Source organism: Manacus candei, unplaced genomic scaffold, assembly GCF_025592945.1.
Source record: "Manacus candei isolate 608988 ecotype Guabito, Panama unplaced genomic scaffold, ASM2559294v1 h1tg000043l, whole genome shotgun sequence".
Classification (NCBI taxonomy): Eukaryota; Metazoa; Chordata; class Aves; order Passeriformes; family Pipridae; genus Manacus; species Manacus candei.
Genome location: NW_026138091.1, coordinates 702,035 through 723,762, shown reverse-complemented (window position 1 = coordinate 723,762; position 21,728 = coordinate 702,035). Strand labels below are relative to the sequence as shown.

Sequence of the window (21,728 nt, the reverse complement as noted above, 5' to 3'; positions counted from 1 at the left end):
AGGCACTGTTTTTCGGTTTAAAAAATCTGCACTTCGAAATTTAATTTTAATATTGATTTGATCAAATTATTTTAAAAGAAATGCTGTGAAAACAGTAAAACCAAAGCAAACCTTATGTGTAAGAGCAAGAGTGGTGTCATACCACCTCAAAGACAGAAAAAATGTTTTTTGCTGGCTGGGACTACACAAACAAGTCAGAGTGGGATAACATACAGACTGAAGAAACACAAATCTGTCTAGGTTTGTGGTTAGTGAAGCACTAACCATCCTGGTTATTAAAGCACTATTAATATATGCATTTTACATGTAATATTATTTTGTATATGACACTGTAGAGTCACTTCTCAAATGGCTGTAATTTTTACACCATTCATCATAACCAACTTGGTATTTTAGAAATATAGGTATTTGTAAGTGGCTGCCAGAAATAGATGTCCCATGGAAGCATAATATTTTGATGTGTTGGAAAGAGTACTAGAAATTTGGGGGGTTTTAACTCTGATTGCACAGAAAAGAGTTAATTGCCAATTTGGAATTTGACTGTTAGTCAACTGTTTAATCATTACATGCATTTTTATGTTTGTGGGAGTCAGTCAGTTAAATGAACTAGATGAGTACCATGTCTTAAGAATAGCAAGGGATAATAATAAAATTCTTGTTTTTTGAGCACTTCTTTCCTAATTATTTGTACTTAGTTAGTGTGTTCAAGTACTGTTTCATTCTGAAGTGTCATTGTTGTCATTTGTTCTCATTTTATGAGAACTCTAAATTGTACTTGCATCAAATTGTACTTACCTCAGGAGCTCAAAGATCATGGGACATACACCAGGAGTTGCAGGATTTGTTTAAAATCTGAATAAAAAATACAGATTAAATTATTTTTCTTTCTCATTCATATTTGAAGCACTAGGGAGTTAAATTTCTGTTTTCAAGTGTTTTTCTCTCTAAGTACCCATGGGACTTGAAATATTTAATGAGAAGAAGTTGAGACTATAACCTACTCAGAAGATTTCAGCAGCCTTCAGTGCCAAGCACTGTGACATTGATAAAAATTAGTGATGTTGTGAGCAACATTAGTTCTGTAGCATTTGTATTCTCACAGTGTCTTCTTCTTTAACTCTGCTTTGATCTGTACCTGAATTAAAATCATTCCTGATGAGGCTGAACATTCTTGTGAAAAGTAGCAGAAACTCTGGAGATGTAGGTCTGTGCCTTGGATAAGAATGAATGGAATGCTTTGGTGGTACCATCATGTCCCTCCTGACATGTGCAGTTCTTCAGAGCTAGGAAGTGGTAAAGGTGGCCAAAGATTGTTCACTGAGGTTTCTCTTACAAACCTTGCTGCAGAGGTTTGCATCGTAGTAGTATCTTGTGATTTCCTGTGGTTGTTGTTAACTCCGGTGACCAAGAAGACCAGTATAAAAAAATTTTGATTTATATAGTTTCTGAAATGGCAGAGTATACCCACAAGTCCTCCTGAAAGTCAAGTTGAATTATTTCATACCACTGAAAATCTTCTTTACTTTCCTGGGGAAATGAATGATATCACAATATTTCATTTGATTTTTTTTTTCAATATAACAAATTAACTAAAAAAATAGTCACAGTCTCAACAAACATGAGTTTTTATTGTTTTCTCAGAGCAATGGAAAAAATCCTTTTTTCTCCTCCTCCTCCCCACTTTTGAACATCTTTAATAAAAGAGTAAACAACAGAAGACTTAAAATGATGGTGGTACCTCAACTTTTCTCCATTACAGTACTTAAAGCATTTACTTAGGCTGTAGCACCACAGACTTGCTATGCCTGAAAGCACTTTATGCAAGTTTACTGCCTGAGAGTGCCTCAATGCCATGCAGAAATGTGCTGGGTTTTCTATTAAGCCCTTGTAGATGTTAGTATATGTTAGTGCAGTGCAGACTGAAACCTGTCTCCCACTAGAGGGATCTGTGTTGCCATGCTGTAAGCATATTCTACAGGCATCTTTCCTCCAAAATATCATGTTGCCCCATCTAGTACCTGTTTTCTGCTAGAAAAACTGAAAGTACCTCAAAGGTAAGAAACTTGGAGGGAGGTGTGAGTGTGTCCTAAATGCTGAGCGATCAGTAAACAGGAAAAAGGAGAAAGATAACATTTTCTCATCCGGTTGTGAATCTAACCATGTTTTTTTTTCAGCTAAATATTTTTGCTTTCAGACGGGATTTATGGTTATTTTACGCTTTTTTTTTTTTTTAAGTGAATGACATTTTTAGACAATTATCTGTACAAGATTATGAAATTATTTGATTAATAGTGATTTTTAAAGGCTTGTTTGTAATGATAAAACATACTCATGTGGCTTATATTATGTTATGTTATTAGCTTGTAATCTTTTGTAATAGAAGAGATAGAATTTTACACTGAAACATTTGCTTTATTCCTATATAATTAATTTGTATAAATGAAGTACATAAGTTTTGTATGTTTGGGAAATATGCTTGCAATGAGGAAAGCCTTAATAATTCATCATTATAATCTAAAAATACATGTTTTTCTAATGTTTTTTTTTTTGAATCCAGGAAGAAGGTCAGCTCTTGTGGACAGATGGATCTCCCTATCTTCTAAAAGCTGGTATCTCATCTTTGTCAATGATACCAGAAAACCAAACTGACTGCTATGCCCTTCAGAGAGATCCTACTGGTCCAGATTATTTCTTCACAGGATTTTTCTGCTATGTACAGCTGCCATATATTTGTGAATATGAATGTAACTATATTTTTTCAATCTTTTGCATTTATTTTTAAAAACCTTCCCCTGATTGCATTTATATTTGAAGATACAAATATATATTAAAAAAAAGGTTTTAATGAATTTTTTTTTCACTTTTGCTTTTCTTTTTCAGTACCTTTGGTGCCAGAGAACATCACGTTTAGTGTGCATGATGTCAAGACAACTGAAGCTGTATTTATGTGGAGTGATATGGGCATGTGGCTTAAGTCAGGCTTTGCACTTGTAATCAAGTACTATTTTGATCAGTGGAAACCATACATTCTGAACTTGCCTGTTAATACAACTCAAACAAAAATTGTGCACTTGTCTCCTGGCCTTCACTATAGTTTTTTATTAGCAGCAAGGAACTCAGAAGGAGCACAGTCTATCTTAAGTCCAATTCTGAAGGTAGAAACAAGTAAGTAACAAAAATAAATAGCAGTAGTAACCAGATAATCATACACTTTTTATATTTTTTTCCTTTGATTAAACAAGTTCTTGTGTTGATATTTTGTCTGAAAACATAAGTAAATCTGAGCATGAATTCTGATCCAGTATTTACTAATTTGTAGAATGGATTCCAAAAACTTCATTTAGGTTTGTGCTAAAATCCTTTCTTGGGATTGATTAAGAAAAGCTCAGTTTTCAGTGGCTGCAAGAACAAAGCCATACAAATTTTGTTTCTGTGAAGTATATTTTAAAATCTCATTATTACAATAATTTTACAGAGTTTCTACTGATGTTCAAAGGTAAAGCTGGATGTCAGAGTAGCAGTAAAGTATTTTTTGGCTATGCTGGTGAAATTCAGAAACATATTTTCAAATCGGAAGTAAAAGATTATGTCAGAACAAGCAGAGGTATCCCTGTTTATCTGCAGTTAAGATTAAGATGATCTCTATGGTTTAAAAATCCATTGTATTTTGACCTGCTGTGTGATGCAATAAGTCCTAAGTAAAATTCATTCACAATTAACTTGTATTCTGGTAAAGTCTAGCTGAATGAAGCCAAATGAAACCTACCAACTGGTAGACATGAAAAATGCCTTTTCACCTAAAGGTGATCAAGTGGAGATGTCCTGTTTTGGTGATGCTGGGGAAGTTTTCTCATTTTCAGAAGTTAAAGAAAACGTACTGCCCTAATGTTTTTACCAATCCTGGCAAGGCAGTTCAAATGTAGGTAGAGGTCTATTTTCTTAGAGATAGAATAAAATACAGGTTAATCTTTAGGTGAAAGAAGCTATTCTTTTTCTCCATCATATATGTTTTGTACAGTTCACTTCCTCCTCTGGGCTTTAGTGCACTTGGAAGTTCTGTCATATCCTGTGCCTACCAAACTCTCTTCTCTATAATCTGATTGTTTGGTTTCTGTTTAAAAGACCTTATAATGCAAGTTGCCTCTATAATGAAGAAAATATATTCTTGCTTTCTCCTATGCAAAGCAACTATAAGAGGTGGGCTTGTGTGAACTTAGTGAAGTTCAACAAGGCCAAGGGCAAGGTTCTGCACCTGGGTTGGGGCAATCCCAAGCACAAATACAGCCTGGGCAGAGAATGGGTCAAGACTAGCCCTAGGCAGAAAGACTGGGGGGTCTTTGTGGATGAAAAGCTCAATATGACTTTGCAATGTGCACTTGTAGCCCTGAAAGCCAACTGCATCCTGGACTGCATCAAAAAAAGAGTGGCCAGCATATCAAAAAGGGTGACTCTGCCCCTCAACTCTGCTCTTGTGAGAGACCCCACCTGGAGTACTGTGTCCAGGCCTGGGGCTCCCAGCACAGGAAAGATACTGACCTGTTGGAATGAGTCCAGAGGAGAGCCACTACATTAATCAGAGGGCTGGAGCACCCCTCCTGTGGAGACAGGCCTTAACTGAGAGAGCTGGGGCTGTCAGCCTGGGGAAGAGAAAGCTCCAGGGAGATCTTTTAGTACCTTCCAGTGCCTAAAGGGAGCCTACAAGAGAGCTGGAGAGGGACTTTTTGTGAGGGCGTGTAGTGATAGGACAAGGGGAAATGGCCTTATGTTGAAGGAGGGTGGGTTTAGATTAGGTAATAGGAAGAAACAGTGGTGAGGCACTGGAACTGGTTGTCCAGAGAGGTTGACTCTCCATCATTGGACGTGTTCAAGACCAGGCTGGTCTTGACGGAACTTTGAGTAATTTGGTCTAGCAGAAGGTGATCCTACCCAGGTAAGGGGGGTAAGAACTAGATGATCTTTAAAGTCCCTCCCAACCCAAACCACTCTACAATTCTGTGATTCCATGAACTTGGGTAATGCATACCATTTGTCTTAGATGATATTTCTGAATGGACTGAAATAGAAGAGATGACCTAAATTCAGAGACTGAGTTCTACATGAAGATCTAGGTGATTCAGAAAAAAACTCAATTAGAGAATAGGAGTATTCTCTATGTGTCAATATTCACTGTCACTGATACGCTGTCAAGGTTGCCTTGTTAGATTTGCTCTAATACTCTTGAGCCTGTGTGTAAGTGTGTATTGTGAGGTTTTCAGGCTCTATTTAAAAGAAACAAAGAAACAAGCAAAAAGACCCCCAAAATATCCCACAGTTATTGGTGAAAGGCATGAGTAACTACTGTCTTGTTTCTATTCCTAATCTTATTCAATAGGGCCGTTGCACTCCCAGAAGTTAGAGGCTACATATGTTTCATCTGCAGAAATACATTTAAAATGGAATCCTCCACAGCATTCATCCAGTGCTTCTTTTCATTACTACCTTGTCAACGTGTTGGATACTGAAACCAACATCTGGGAACAGTTACCAGTTGAAAAAAGCAAGACTTCAATAGTCATACGAAATATAAAACCTTATCATCACTATCAGGTATATTTACAGAACGTAGCAGAGAAAGGAACTCTCAGCTGCCATGAAAAGCCTATATTAGTCACAACAGGTGATGTATCCATTTTTTAAGATGTTTTATTTTGCTAGACAGAGTTTAAATTGAAAATACAAGGCATAAAGGTATTTTTAAGGCCTTGTACAGATTGTGGTTGTTGGGATATTCTTCAGAACCTTCCAAAATTGTGAGTATACCAATACCCTTATTTATTTATTCATTTACCTACTTACAGCATATTAGTATGAGATAAAGAAGTGACATTCTGCTTGAGAAATACTGATTTGTAGTTTATGTCTTTAATTTGAGCAAAGTAGAAACATTAGAGTGATTTCTTAATTTTTTTTTAGGTGAAAGCAGATTAATTTATTCTTCTAATAATAGATACAGCGACTCAGATTGTGTCATCTTTTTACTCTATATATATCTGGTGGAATGGAATATGCTTGCAAAATAAGTCTCTATTTGTTATGAGAAAACAGAAAACAGAATCTGCCTGTAAATCATTTTAAGAAATAAGTAAATGAATCAGTAGTTCTAAAATCATGACATTTTAGAAGAAAAAAATAAACCAGAGACATCATTGGGAAGTGATTGTAAATTGATTGTAAGTTTGATATATGGTTTTATACTGACATCTTTTTCTTTAATCAAGCTGTCAGTCCACCGACAGCTGTTTATATTCACCCAGAGGATGTACAAGAAGAGAGTGTGATCCTTCGCTGGAAGCTGCCACAAGAGTGTCAGGAATCCTATGTTCAAGTAAAACCTAATGCAGACATGGGTGAAACTAAAAAGTTTACATTAAGCAATACAGAAGAATTTAAGATTGATCTCCTAGTTCCTGGAACGACTTATGAAATAGCAGTGGCAAGTGTGAATAATGGAACTATGAGTGAACTGAAGACCATTCAATGCACTTTAAGTAAGATATTGTTTATGGTGGAAACTACAGACTATAGCACACATTGGTCTAACTATTGTTGCTATGTCTAACAGATTTTGTAGATCAAATCAATTTGCTAAATACCCAAGGATCAAAACTAAAATATAAAATGTTCAGATCCAATCCTAGTTGTTAACAGAAAAGTTAACAATTTTTGCAAGGAGGGTACAACCTTGGAAAATGCATTGGTAATAGTGACAACTGCAATGAGGACCATAGCTGGAAATCCTGTTACAACTGGCAGAAGAAACTGGGTGAATCATTGATTTACATTGAAATAGGAAAATACTGGAATGGTTGAAACAGCGTATTTATTTTTGGAGATACAGTAGTTGTTCTGTGAACTGCCAGAAAAAATTGCCCTACCATTAGTGAGAGGGCAGTAGGAAAGGAGTAGAAAGAGTTAGAAGTAGTAGTCGGTAAAAAGTAAAAGCTTTACATTGTTTATCAAAGGGTCTTCCCCATCCATAGGGAAAGGTTTAGTGAAGAGTCTTAGTTTACCAAAATGTTGAAATGCTTTTGGTGCAGTTTAAATTTTTTGCATATGTGAAAGGAATGGGCAAGATTCACTTGGTATTCAAGTGGTATTTGAAGGCTACAGCTGTCAGATTATAGATACATGAAATGCTGCATTGTAATTTTTTTTTTCTAAATGATTACAGTATTTTGGAGGGTAGCAGTCTTAATCTTTTTTCAGAATTTTTTATATAGGATTATATTTAATACCTCATTCATGACACAGATGACAAAATTCTAGATGAGATATTTCACAGCTGTCAGAGCCAACTGTAAGGGAAGAAAACTAAACACGTCAATGTTATATCCATCAAACCTATCTCATTCTCCATGGTCATCTCCCTGTCCATATTCACATTTCTGTATATTTTTCCAACTATCCTGCTTACCTTCCTAGTGCAGTTCTGGTTGAGAAGATAATTCCAGTAATAAAAACTTAAAAGATCAGGTTGTTCTTTGTTTCTGAGAAGTGATGTTTTACTGTGATAGCTATTAGTTTTTGCACTGGGCAAGCATATTTCTCAGCAACTCAGGGTAGTTGCTTCAGATTCATTATGTGGTTTTCATTTAATTTATTTTCAACTGATTTAACATGTGGCAATTTCTTTTTTCTTTTTTTTCTTTTAGAGCCCAAGCCTGTTCAAATTGTAGTTCCTTTTGGGCTTTATAGCAATGCTGTGGTACTCTTTGTTCGCATGCCTGATATTGGAGTATTTGATGGCATTTATGTTACAAGTAAAGAAGGACCTAATGCAACATTCACTCTAAAAAGTGATGGTAAAATAACAGTTGAAAATCTTACTGCAGGAACAGAATATGATTTCTGTGTTTCCACAAAAAGTGGAAAAATGTTGAGCTCCTGTTACCATATATATGGTGTAAAAACATGTAAGTATTTTAAGTTCTTATAAAATTGCACCATATAAAATCCTGATTTTTGAACCTTTTTAACTTTATTTTTACTTCAGTGCAATAGAAAAGACATCCTATTCACAAATCTTCTTGATATATCTGTAAGCAATTTGTAGTTGTTCTAACATTAGCTGATTTTTAAACAAGACTATAACAATACCTTATAATTTCTAAACTTGCTAAGTTGTGGTTTTTATATTGTCTGTAAAATGTCTAGCAAGTATTTCAGGATTTGGGGCTGTATTAAATTGATGTCCTTATAGGAAGCAAAACACATTTTGACAGCTTACTTTAAACAAGCAGATGAGTATCAATGGAGTTACTTCTGTGTCTTGAAATTATGAAGCTCATTCCTCCTGATGCATCTTTAAGCAAGTAATAAAAACACTGAGATTCTCCAAGATAATAAATTCAATAACAAAGACATTAAAAAAAATTCTAGCAAAGGTTTTAAAAACAAAATTTTAGTAGGAACTTCAAAACTGTTTAAAAATACCTGCTGAAATTCTGGTTTGACTTTCCTATTTTTTATTATCTTTATACTTCCATAAGATTTTCTTTTCCCATTTTATAATTTTCCTTTGAAATTCTTTTCTGCTCTGTTTCTTTCAGAGTAGAAATTTTTTACAAGGAAGAATTAAGATAGGATAGGAAGAATTAAGGAAGAAAGAAGAGGAGAATGATGGCAAGACAGAAAAATCTTTCCTAGATTGTGAAAGACTAGAAAGTTGATTTTTTAAGAAAAATCAGCTTTCAAGGATTTTCACAATAAAAACTTTGTGTTTGATCAATCTTGTGACAGGATTTTATAAATTTAGTGGCAAACTGCCTTAGAAAACGCAATTTTTGTCTATCTCTTCTGGGGCCCCAAAAACTTGGAAGAAAAAAAAGTCCTGATCCCTCACATGTACACAGTTTTTCTTGAAAAAAGTGTACATTTTGGTATATTCCAGACAAAAACAGTTGTGATAGGAATGAAATAGATGTAAAGAAGAGTGGATACTCCTCTGAAAAGTGATCTGAATTGTACCTGACAAGACTATACTAATTAGGGATAAAGTATATTTGTCTAGCATGATATACCCAGTTTTGCTGGGCTGTTTGACAAAATTTAAGTATGTTATGACCATTATGGGGGTGGTATTGGAGGGATCAACTTAATTCTGAAGCACTTTCCCACCTTGGAGTGCCAACTCTGTCCTTGGAGATGTGCATGTTCAGCCTCATGTAATTTTAAGATAAAGAAGCAAGTAATTTTCCTATATCTTTTTTCTTTCTCCATTTTTCCTTTCTCAATTTTGGAATTGCTGTGTGTCTGCATGCCTGAGATCAGATTTTGCCCTCTATTTGTTTGAATCTATTACTGGTTATCTTCGCTTTTATGTCTACACAGGAGATACAAAAAGTGTTAGACTGAACAAAGTATTGGATTGAACTGTAATGTGTTTTATGTTCTTCTGTAGGTCTGGCAGCTCCGCTCAATGTACGAGAAGGTGACGTTACTGACACTTCAATACAGATTACTTGGGATCGGGCTGATGGAGATTTTGAGCAATATGAAGTTATATGCACAAATTGTGCAAGCGCTTTCAGGGTATATTTTTTAGAACACCACTTGTGTATAAGCAATGCAGTTATTTGTCAGTCTTCTATTAAGAAGAAGCTATATCCCCCATTAAAATGGTTGGATATACCATTTACATAAGATAAGAAAATTTTGTGAGCAGTTTTGTGAAAGCTGTATTTGTATTTCTAGGTCCAGAAGGTTAAGCAAGAAACAGCAATGTTTTCCAACCTTAGTCCTGGTAAGCTGTACAGTTTTGCAATTCGAACAGAGAAAGAGGGTTTCAGAGATAGTATTCTTGTGACAAAGGAAATAGACACAGGTGAGACCACAATGTTGTCAAATTTAGTATTTGTTTTACTCCTTATATATGTCTTGCTTTCTTTCTGAATTTCCTTTTTGTCTCAGAGAAAAGTAATTCAACCATCTTCATAATTTTCTTACAAATTTTTTTTATTTTCTTATAATTATTCACTTACATTGTTATTTTTCTTATTCTTTGTCTGCAAGTGACTTTTAAGAATCTGAGTATGGTTCCTGTGTACAATGAACTACCAGGGTTGACTTCCTGTTGACTCAACAAGCTGTACAGTCCAGTAACTGATACTTGCGCATCAGCGCTGGCTACTAGCACTATAGAAAACAAATTTTTTTTCTTAGACTTCTCTTTAATTCTTCATTTTTCACTTCAGTGCTGAGTTTGAGCATGCTTAAATGTTCAGAGCTAAATTAGTTTTATGATGTTTTCTCATTGGCCTCCCTGTATATCACAAGGAAATTTGGGCTTTTCTACATTTAGAACATTTGATTCTCAGCAGTGTAGTTCTCCTCTATTCTAATACTGCTAGCTGCTTGAACCCAAGAACATGGCCTCTCAAGCTATTAGATCTGGCATGTTATATTTTCCTCTAACCTAATGTGGAAAAATAAAGCATAGTAGATGTGACTGAAATGGTTCAACATCTGTGATCGAAGATACGTAATGTGTTGCATTTAAGGTACCAGTGAGGTAGAACTGATATAGGAATGTAAAGTGTGGTGTAAAATAATTTCTGAGAGGACAAGTCATGCAGAGGCAAATATGGAGCAAGTAAATGATAATTCACTGACATTTCCTTTTCAAGAACTAAGGACTTGAAACTAGAAGAGAGAAAGTAGAAAACAAACAAATGCAAATGGTTGTTTACTAAATTTGTAGATAAATTGCAGAACTTCTGGCCACAAGATATTTTGTGTCATGGTTGTGATCATATGTTCAAGTGGAGACCAAAGACATTTACAAAAGAAAAATCTGCTGAGGTTTACTAAATTAAAAAAAATCACCTTTGGCTCATGAAGTTCTTGGGCTGCAAACTGCAGTTTGGGAGATTAAGAAGGGGATTACCACTCTATGCAATTCTTGCTTTTCTGGAGACATATGCTTTTGGTCACTCTTGAATAAGAGACACTGTGCTGCTCATGACTTTGGTCTCTGTCCAGTATGCTACCTCTTATACTGACATTTCTTTTCTTGAGGAATTGTCCACTTTTCAGGAACTCCACATCAGTGGTATCAGAACTGCACTACGTAGCATTATAGAGCAGCAAACAGTTTGGCTCCGCATCTCCTGGATAACAAAAGTCCCTGTACACGTTACCTCAGTGGTAGTAGTCTGTGTGTCCTTGAGATAAGGAGAGACATGACATAAATTTTGTGGAGTTTGCATTGCATTCTGATGATGAGAGGCCTGTCATAAAGAAATGTGTTTAAAATGCTTTTTTGAATTGATGTATTTTGTTGTATTGTCTCACAGTACCAAGCGCAGCTAAATATCTGAACTATAGCAGAGACTCTGAATCAATAACTGTCACCTGGCCACCAGCCCAAAATATATTTGATGGATATGTTCTTTCAATAAATAGTAAAGACTTCAGTGAGAAGAAAATGTTACCTTCTGATGTAAGGTATGATGATTACATTTAAAAAGTAACCGATATGAACTCAAAGCAGCTGTTTCACTATATATTTAAAATAAGTAACCTGTCCTGTTATTTATATGTGTATTTGATAATTTAATTGACATATGATACTATACCATGTACTTTAGGAATTGCATTTTTTTAACAAATTGCAGGTCTCATATGATGTGCTTGTGCAAAGAAGACCAAACAAAATACTGCATTGGACTGAGCAGTAGTAGAACCTGTGTGCAATTCTGGATGTTTAATTTAATACTTCAGGACTTTCTAGTACTTGAACTTACTGTGAACCATAGTGTAATGCAGCCCATTTAAGATTTCATAATACTAAAATATTTGTTGAGTGACAACATATAAACATGTGTATACACATCATGTGTAAATAATATCCACAAAACTATAAAAATTAAATATATGAAGAGATGTGCATTTCTAGAATCCTAAAGAACACAATCTCTTCTTTTAATCTTTGTAGAATGTACAAATTTGAACATCTTCTGCCAGGCACTGATTTCCTAATCAGTATTGTGACAATCAACGGATTAAAAAGGAGTCACCCTACCATCCTCAAGATTAACACCTGTAGGTTCAGTTTATTAATGACTTTTCACAGTTTCAAATAACTAAGGTTGTTACATTTTAAGGTATTGTCTTAGAAAAGCTACTCCTTATTAAATCAATGCATCTTAATAATGTCTGGATTAATTAATGTAAGTCTTTCTTTTCAGTCTAAACGTATTTGAAAGCTACTAAGCATATAAAAGCTTTTAAAACACAAACAAGTTTCATCTGTATTTAATGGGATTCTGCCAGTAACTGAATCAGCAGTAGTATTAGGACGATAAAATTTTTCATAAAAATTTACAAATTTTTATTTTATTTCTGATTCTATTGCTAATATGTGGAGACAATTTTCATTTATTTGAAGGTCTTCTTAAGTGCAAAATGAAATCTATTACTACATGGAACTATAAAATAATGAATTACAGTAGTGTATTATGCAAATGCTAATTTCCTTAAAATTAATATAGATAATTTTAAATTTAAATTTTACATTCTCAGATCCTGGTCCACCATCAGATTTACAGGTGTTTGGACAAGAAGAAAATACAGTCTATCTTTCTTGGAAACTACCAAGAGGAGGATTTGATATGTTTCAGGTGAGATAAGGATGGGAAGAAACCAATGTAATTTTTTTTTTGGTAATTTCTCAATGAAGTTATCATTCTGCACGTACTGCAAACCCAGCAATAAACATTTGTCTGTATAACTCGTGGAAGTATGAGAGGGAATACTGCTATGGGGAAAGGCCAGCTAAATACATACTTCCTATTGCATAACAATTAAAAAAAAATATTCTAAAATTATACTTTTCATAGCTTTCAAAAATTGATTTTTCAGCTAGCGTGCAATAAAAAAGATTACAGATCAAGGGTTGAATGCAACTGCAGTGTAATCTTTTTTCCTTAGCTTTCCAAATTTGTAATACAAATTCGTTTAATTACAGTGAAAGATAAAAAATACATTCCATATAGGAGAATCTAAATGTTTTGTTTAGAAAGTTACAGAATAAAACATTTTTTTTAATACAGCAATTTATTAAACAAAACTGGAAGCATCTGATAGCGCCCATACCCTCCTGACCTTGGGCATTAAGAAGTTTAGGGATTTGGTATGTAAATAAAACTAGTTACTATTCCTGACTTTTTTCAATCATTTATACTTTAGAATTTTTTTATGTCCTGTTTAAAAAAGTATTAGAAATAGCTAGTACTTCCCTGTTCACCGTACCCATAGTTCTCATTTTATAAACTTCAATTTTCTCAATTGTCTTTTAAGCAACATTCTTTTATGGAAGATGTTCTACATCTCTTATTATCTTTTTCTTTAGTTTTTCTAAGCCTTTGGTATCCTTCTTGAGATTGGTTGTTCACATAGGTGTGGGTACACAGTGGAGTAATCAGATGATTAATAGCATTTTCTGTTTTGCTTCCTATTTCTTTCCTAGGCAATAGCATGCAGTCTACCTTTCTGACTACTGTCAGACTATTTTTAAAACCTCTTCTGTGAACATTTCAGTTCAAGACTACTCAATTTGACTGAAAATTCATAGTTCATTAATAATGATTCTGTGTGGGAACATCCTTACCATTGAAACAAATAGATCAGTTACTATTTCTCAGATGCCTTGTCTACACTGAGTGTTCACTTTGTATTTTGGTCTGCTAGTGGTCTTTCCAACATCCAGATAAGCTCATTGTGTGTTTAAATCACTGGTTTTATAAGTTATTACACCCTTTTCAATTTTTTTTTGGTCTCTTTTGGCCCACTAACCTGTGTTTCTGCTCTGCCTTGCTTCCTTGTGCTTCTTAAGTTAGCTTGCATAAATTATATAAGCGTATAGACTTTATTTTTCTTGTATAGACAAGGTCTGCAGTTTTCAATGATATCATTCTCAAAGTAATACTTTTTACTGTTCAAATGGCTTTGCTCTTTCTGCATTCCCTCTACAAAGTTTTGAGTCATATTATGTGTCAAAGTTGCATTTCAATTTTTTTTATACCATGACACTTTTGGATACTCTCCATAATTTTCTTTTAATTTGCTTGATCATTGTTCAGTAGCTCTCCTTTTATAATTAAATTTCACTACACTAGACTTATAATTTTTTTCTCACAAAGAAGCTGATATAACAGCGTGGCTCTTCAGCATTTGTAGTTTGAATCATATCACTTGCAAAAAAATCTAGAGTTATTTTGCTTCTCTCACTTCTCTTCCGGAAAAAATCCACTATGACATCTAAATACTTCGTACATGGATCATATTTCACTATGACATGCAACCAGTCTCCCTTTTGTATCCTGGCTTTTGCAATCTGTCTTGTATCATCCTTTGCATTTTGCAGCTACTGTGTCAGCACAATAATGTGGTCAATAAAACTTTGTGATAGTGTAGTGTTGTTTTAAACATGTCATTTGAATCAATATAGATTTAGAGATATGATCTTGTACAGTTAATTTACTAGTCTAGGATATTTTTTAGTATACAATAAGACAAAATACTTTCCTTAAAAGGTCTACACGGTTTATACTCTAGTACTACAGTGTTCAATTATTTTACTCCCCCTCTCCCATGACTTCAATTATATCCTTACCTAAACCTTGAAATCTAAGTATCCTTAGGATAGTTCCTTGATATTTCTTCTCTCTTCATTAGTGTAAAGTTGCTTTGATCTGAATGGATAAGAGTAGCCAGTTAACCTCTCAACACTGTTTGCTGGTGTAGCCTGGCGTATTTTTACAAATTTTAAAATTAAATTCGATTATCTTGTTCCTGTTTTGAACCTGTTCGGATACACTTTTGAATGTGGTCATGCTATTTTTACCATCCTGTGGAAAATAATTGTCATCTGTAATATTGATCTTTATGGCATGGTATTATTGCTCAGGATCTCATAGAGCAAGCAGCCAGTCACATTAGACAGTGCTTTGTTTGCATAAATGAGCTTATCTTTAAATCTTTAATGAGAAAGGCTTCCGTAGACTGGTTGCTTAGTAAGGTGCACCTGCATAAAAGGGATCATTTTACTAATCATTTAAAATTAATTATCTCTGATCAGCAACTCTCTATGCAATATATTGTAGTTTGTAGAGCGAAGAGTTCACAAAAGGTGCTTTCCTAACTTGTTTGTACTAGATGTAAATCTTTAATCTATAGCTTTGCTTCTAGCATCTTGCAGTGCTGTAATTCTAATAAGGTGATGACAGTTTCCAAGATTTAGTTTGCATGAATAGGTACCATGCTGGTAAAATATACAGGGGGGAAGTGGATTGCTCTTCCATAAATGAATAGCAGCTAAACCAAAGTGCTTTCAGGTCACTGCCATGTGTATAATATCCCCCTTCTGTTGGAGGAAATAACGTGTCAGGACAGGACTTGCTGATGTAGGCAGTTGCAAACCTTGATCTCTTAGTATCAACAGCCATGCCTGAGAAACCCATGTGTGCATGTTGGAGATGCTTGTCTAGTGCCCTCCTCTGAAGGGCAGGCACAATCTGCGTCTTGCCTTTCGCTAGTGCATCTATGAAGCAGTCTGCAGTTTTCTATGTCCCCACAAAGGACTGTCACAGGAATTTTTTTAGTCACCTTAGAGTTGTCTGGGAGGTCAGAAGGAATCCTCACAGCCTCTAGGAGTTAAGTGCTCAAATTTCAATTACTTGGTATCTCCAGCACTTTTATTCTCTGCAGTGGCTGTAAACAAAAGAATTTTCAAGGCATAACAGTGAACAGAGTTGAGTGACTGATTCCTTGGGATTCTTTTTAGAATCTCAGCTCTGAAGAGCGCACAGGTGGAATTTTTGGTTGAATGGTTTTGGGTGGGGTCTTTTTGGTCTTTTTTCCCCTTTGTTTGGTTTGGGTTTTTTGTTTTGTTGGCTTTTTTTTGCCAGAAAGGTACAGAGTTAGTTAACTGTACAGTTCATCAGTACAGCTGTGTGACTGAGCAGTCAGAGTATACTTTATTATCCTTTCTCCAAGAGCAAAAACCTGTAAGCCATGACTTAACTTTGATTCCTACATCTACTTTCAAAGTCATTGCTTTCACCACTGTCTGTTCACTGGGCTATTAATGAATCTTAGAGTAATTGTGGATCAACCTTGTGGAACATAATACAAAGCTTCTTGATTTTTTTTGGTCTTTAAAATATGGAAAATATTCTAAATATTTTTATATTTACAGGTAGTTGCAATCTCTTTTATGAAGTTAAATGGTCTAATATAAGAAATTCTTTTTCTTCAATAGCTTTCATATTGTCCAATGAATAATGAAAAGCTGATTATCAGAACTATTTATGACAGCAGAGCTGTAGTGCAAAATCTGGCTCCTGGGACAGAATATATTTTTCATTTAAGGACAGTTAAAGGCTTGGATTCCTCTGTGGCTGTGGAGAAAAAAGTCATCACAAGTAAGAAAATACCTTATGTCGTTTTGAAAACCAGTAAATATTCAGAGACATTTAAATCATTGTTTGTAAGTGACTGAAAAGGGTCACGCATTTCAAAATGAAACTTTATCTTTGGGAGGCAAGTTCTGCCTCTTCTTTAGATACTTGTTTAAACAGGACCCTTCCACATAACACACTGGATTCAAGTTGAGGAGTGTAGACATAGCTGAAGATAGCTCTTTGAAAAACAAGGTGAACTCAAAATCCTTTCAGCTCTAACAGAGCCAGAATAGCTTCCTATACTTTGAGAAACACCTTGAATTTTGTTTACAATTGTTTCTGCATCTCTTAAGTTCTTGCAAGCCTGTAGTCTCAGATTGCAGGGTTGTTCCTGTACAAGGCCACAGAACGCTTAATATAGTAAGAGAAATTGTGTTTCAGATAGCTTAACAAGGTCCAGAAACCAGTATCTTGCACTCATTTTCTGTCTCTGAGCAAGCATGTTTTCCAATACTCCTGTGATACAACATAAAAAGAAGGAAATTTTTTTTGGAAGAGTTTTGAAGAAAAAAATTTATATAGAATTCTTACTTGCCAAAGGGGATAAAAAGCAGCTAATTGTAATCAGGAAATAAATCAACTCCCACATTTATGTACATGCACATTGTAGACCTCCTCCCTTTTTCAGTGGATTTTCTATGGATTGTTTGGGCTATAACTGCTTAACTGAGTTAATAGTCAAGGGGGCTCTATTTAGTTATTCAAAGATAAATGAATCTCTAAAAAAAGCCCCAGATCTAGTTCTGCAGATTCTTGATAATGAAAAGTGAAGCACAATAATCATTATCATGGTCCTAAACGTGATTTTTATCCTCAAGTAAATATTTTCAAGAGAATTGTGGATGAGTACAATGTATGGCTAAATTATGGAGAGTTTACTATATAATTTTAATGGTAAATCTTTAGGATTTTCTTTCATGTCGAATAATAAGAACATGTTAATTAATATTTTTTGGGAAAGTTTCAAGCAAGATAAATTGATAATTTAGATGATTCACTTTTTAGGAGGAATGGAAACATTTTTCTTTCCTAACTGCAACTGTGCTGCAGAGGTTAATGGAGGTGTTATTTGTAAATTATCTGCAATTTTAGGAATCTTCATATAATCAAAAGGATTATTTAAAAGGGAAAAAAGCAGTAATCACTGAGACTATGCTATTTACTGTGTTCCTAAGTGAACAGATGAACGGTTTTCCAAATTTATATGGCCTATGATGTATTTTAGAAAACTTTAAACTGAATAAAATCGCTACTTCTGCTTAAAAAGTGTTCCCATTCTCATTCTGTTTTACCAGTGAGCAGTGTTAGTGTTCTTACAGAAGATCTGATTAATTTGGAATTTTCTTCCGTAAATTACATAATGCACACAGGAGATACATTCCCAGGTTTTACTCTGTGCAACATTATGGCACTGTTTACTACATAGCCATACGAACGTAGTTCTAAAATTTGTATCAATATTTCACAATGCTATGAACTCTCAATTAGTTTAAATAAAAAATATCTATTTTTAAAAACTAGTATTTTCTTATGTTTTAAGGACTAGTGATTAAATTTTTCATTATCAATCTGAATAATTTTTATGTAGAACCTGCTGGGATATGTGGTCTGACATTAAAAATGGTAAATAGTTCATCTGCAACTGTAATGTGGAATCCAACCAAGACAAACTTCACTTCTTATAAAGCATCTTTATCAAACGACACCTTTATAAAAACGTTAAGGATTCCAGGAACACTGACTGACTTCACTGTTATGAACTTGACTGCTGGTGGCATTTACAACTTCACACTGCAAAGAGTGAAAGGAAATACTGAAGGAGCTTCTTCTTTCATTGAATTTGTAACAGGTCTGTACGGTTTCTTGCTTTCTCTTTGCAATGAATGGTAGCTGCCACTAACAATTCATGTTTAGCTTTTTAGATCTCACTTCATAGCATAACACTGAAATTTCAGGAGATCTTGCATGTAATAGTTTGCTGTCATTCTGGACATACATTACTTATACCCTATCCAACCTGCATGTAGAGATACACTACCAGAAACATAATGTCTTTAGCTGTGTTGCATTTCTTTTGGCCAGTTTCAGGTCTTATCCTGCAAGGAGTTACACATGAGCTGTGTTTTACCTTACCTCATTTCAGTAGGTTTTTTGCAGTGAGTGAAGTTAAACAGGTTTAGAAATGTTTGTAGAGTTAAGGCTTTAGATTGTAAGCTACACTCTGAGATTAATCCTGGGTTGTATAAAAAGACCTCTAAAAGCATAAAATCCAGCTTTAAAGGAAGTTGAGATCCATGGAAATAGTAGCACTGATGATAGCAGCAGGACTTAAAATTCATAGGTATGTACTAAAAGGAAGAAACTATGCTCTCAGTTAAACTTGTCCACCTCCACTATTATTCTTATATTTTTTGTTCTGTTAGTGTTAAAAAAAAGCAATGAGTTAAAAATGAAAATGAGACAATACAGACTGAATATAACATCTAAAGTTAATATTTGTATATTTTAATATTTTAGATTATTTTATGTCAGAACTGGAGTAATCTGTTTGAAACAATTCTGCAACTTTGAATAGTCAGTGCAAAGAGTTTGTGAAAGATATATAATCTAAGCAGATTTAGAGCAAATAAAAAAGGAGTGGAGCTCTTTCAGGGTGGAAGCAATATGATATTCAGACTGCGCAGTACGATACTAATGTGTAAACAGTGTTAGAAGATTTAGTCTGAATTCTGGAGAACCATATTAGTAAAGAGAACTGAGTGCAAGGGTAGTGGTGAATTTGAAATGTGGCAAATAGCATCACTGACTGGGCTTGCTCTGAGAGATAAGCATAGGGATAGCTGTTAGTTGTGCATATGTTCCAGAGTAGAAAGGAGACAGATACACGAGGCTACATTTTAATGGCCTATTGAAGAACTTAATATTTGATTCATTATTAGGCTTAGAGTGGATGATTCATATTTAAAGGTGCATTTAAAGGCAGATGAAAATGAGGTAGTGTGACAGGAGCAGGTGGGAACTTGACTTTAATAAAAGGAACAGACTACCCAAATTTTGGGGACTTAACTCACTAGAGTTCATGGAATTACTAGGATTAAAAATACATGAAATGTATAAAAGAGTTAAGAACCTGCTAGCAGCAGAACAAGCACCAGCTGTATGTTGAATTTCAACAGCAACTCTACTTATGTCAGTAGTAGTAGTGCTAACTTTAAGGCTGAGGGCAGCAGAAACACCAGGACTGTTCAGCAGTGTTAACTGAACACTAGGCAGAGGTCCTTCAGCTTGTTCTCTGGGAATGGAGATTTCCGCACAGTGTACTTGGGAGCCTATCAGCCAAGTCTCAGAGCTAGTATAGCAACTGTAGTACCCAGACTAATTAGCAATTATCCTTCATGTAGTAAGTAAACTCTTCTTGGATACTTTTACATTTAGTTGTACCTACCAATATATTTTTCAAGGGCATTAATGTCTTTTATTCCAAAATTCTCTTTCAGAACCTGCAAAACCAGAAGGACTTAGATTCTTCAATGTTTCATCATATTTTTTTTCACTGTATTGGACACTACCATATGGACTTGTAGACAGATTTCATGTGGATCTTATTCCTGATCATGCTTCTGTTGTTATCCTAGATCTTGGAGTTAGGAAGTATCAAGTATGTGCTTTTATTACAGGACTTGCATGGCCAGCTTTTCCTTATGCACTGTGCTGGTGAGAAATTGAAGCTTTCCCCCTTAGCTGTTTAATGTGAATATGAATATGAAAGTGTTAATGAAAAATTAGTGAGAGCAAATTTCAGCAAACAAAGTTTGTTACTTAACAAGTAGTGAATTTACTTTTTTTTTAAAGTCTACTAGAAGGATACAGCCAGTCATCCAAGGGTTCATGAATAGTTTAACAAGGGAAGGGCAGGGCTATTGAGTAATACAGACTCATTAATTGTGCACTTGCCAGGAAGATCTGCTCTTAAATCATTAATGCAGGCAACACTTCACTGCTAAGCCATCAAAAAGATATAGGAGCACTTTTTGATTCTGCGGTCTGGAAATTATAACAGTGTTAACAGAAATAATGGTTGTTCTGGATATTTGGCTTTTTTTTTTCATTGGAACTGCAAAGATACAGGTATTTTATATAGCGGCTTGCTAAAAAAAATTAATTATATTGATTTCAAAGGATGGGCTAGCTTAAGGGTCAAAAACTTGTTTTTCAGGTTGCTTTTTTGTTCATTCTTTCCAAGAGGAATTTTATAATGCCTCATCTTTACTTTGATAATGATAACACAGAAAACCCTGTATAGATACATTGATAAGTGATTCTCTGATAAAATTAATAGTTAATTTTGTTGTTCTTTAATATTGAATGTTATACTTATCTTAGGGAGGATAGTTAAATAAGATAGCAAAATACTGTAGTGTAGCTAACAGATGTAACCTACTATCTTTTACTGTTGCAAATTCTGTTATATCTTTAAAAGCTTATTAACAGATCACTTTCAGTAATGAAATGATTAAATTTTTCTGTGATTTTTTTTCTGTTTTGTTTTCTGTTTGTTTGTTTTTTCATTTTAATGTTTCTTGGTAAAAGACTTAAATAAATCTATGTCTTATTTCAGGCTGATTTTTCTAATACTATTCCTGGAACAACATACAATGTTACAGTGTCTGCAGTTTCTTCTTCACTTTATAGTTCACCTGCAAGTAGAACAGTGACAACAAATGTGACAAGTGAGTTAAAAATGACTGATGAAATTTCGTTGATTTTTTTTTTTAAATAAACTTTTTTGTGTTATTATATGCACAGTAGTATCCAAGAAATTATAATCAGTTTTGAACAGTGATTAAAATCTTTCATCTTCTTTAACTGTTTAAAAATACACTGAATCTGATCTGTTCTATGAGAGCATGAGAATTTTCAAGCTTTTGAAAAATTTGCTATTGTGTTATGTAGTAATATCCATACCCCAATTTATATGTATAGTGGCACATACAGAAATGTTCGGAGATATTTAAAAAAAAAAAGTAGCCATATCAGATGTGTTTTTTAAGACAGTGAATTTGCTTTTGACATGTGTCATGGAAAAGAACTTTAATTAAGAATGCTGGAATATGTCAAATATCAAACTATCATGAAAGTGTGTTTTTAAGACAAAGATCTTGAGCATTACATTTTTTACATTCTTACAGGAGAATAGTTCCAGTGCTCCAAAATTCATTTAATCGT

General features: G+C 34.4%; 1 protein-coding gene across 8 annotated transcripts in view; it reads left to right on the top strand.

Annotated features, from left to right (window-relative positions):
- PTPRQ (protein tyrosine phosphatase receptor type Q) overlaps window positions 1-21,728 on the top strand; it is a 130,265-nt gene that overhangs the window by 6,361 nt on the left and 102,176 nt on the right. For all 8 annotated transcript variants that reach the window (XR_007905921.1, XM_051795683.1, XM_051795682.1 and 5 more), the window contains 14 exons: window positions 2,558-2,744; window positions 2,881-3,165; window positions 5,372-5,656; window positions 6,258-6,527; window positions 7,692-7,952; window positions 9,440-9,570; window positions 9,733-9,862; window positions 11,334-11,484; window positions 11,975-12,081; window positions 12,562-12,659; window positions 16,301-16,463; window positions 18,091-18,351; window positions 20,000-20,160; window positions 21,121-21,232. Coding sequence is in view for 7 of the 8 variants with exons in the window: in XM_051795683.1 (XP_051651643.1) it covers window positions 2,558-2,744; window positions 2,881-3,165; window positions 5,372-5,656; window positions 6,258-6,527; window positions 7,692-7,952; window positions 9,440-9,570; window positions 9,733-9,862; window positions 11,334-11,484; window positions 11,975-12,081; window positions 12,562-12,659; window positions 16,301-16,463; window positions 18,091-18,351; window positions 20,000-20,160; window positions 21,121-21,232 (2,602 nt within the window). In the remaining variant the exon portion in view is untranslated. The remainder of the gene's footprint in view (window positions 1-2,557; window positions 2,745-2,880; window positions 3,166-5,371; window positions 5,657-6,257; window positions 6,528-7,691; window positions 7,953-9,439; window positions 9,571-9,732; window positions 9,863-11,333; window positions 11,485-11,974; window positions 12,082-12,561; window positions 12,660-16,300; window positions 16,464-18,090; window positions 18,352-19,999; window positions 20,161-21,120; window positions 21,233-21,728) is intronic.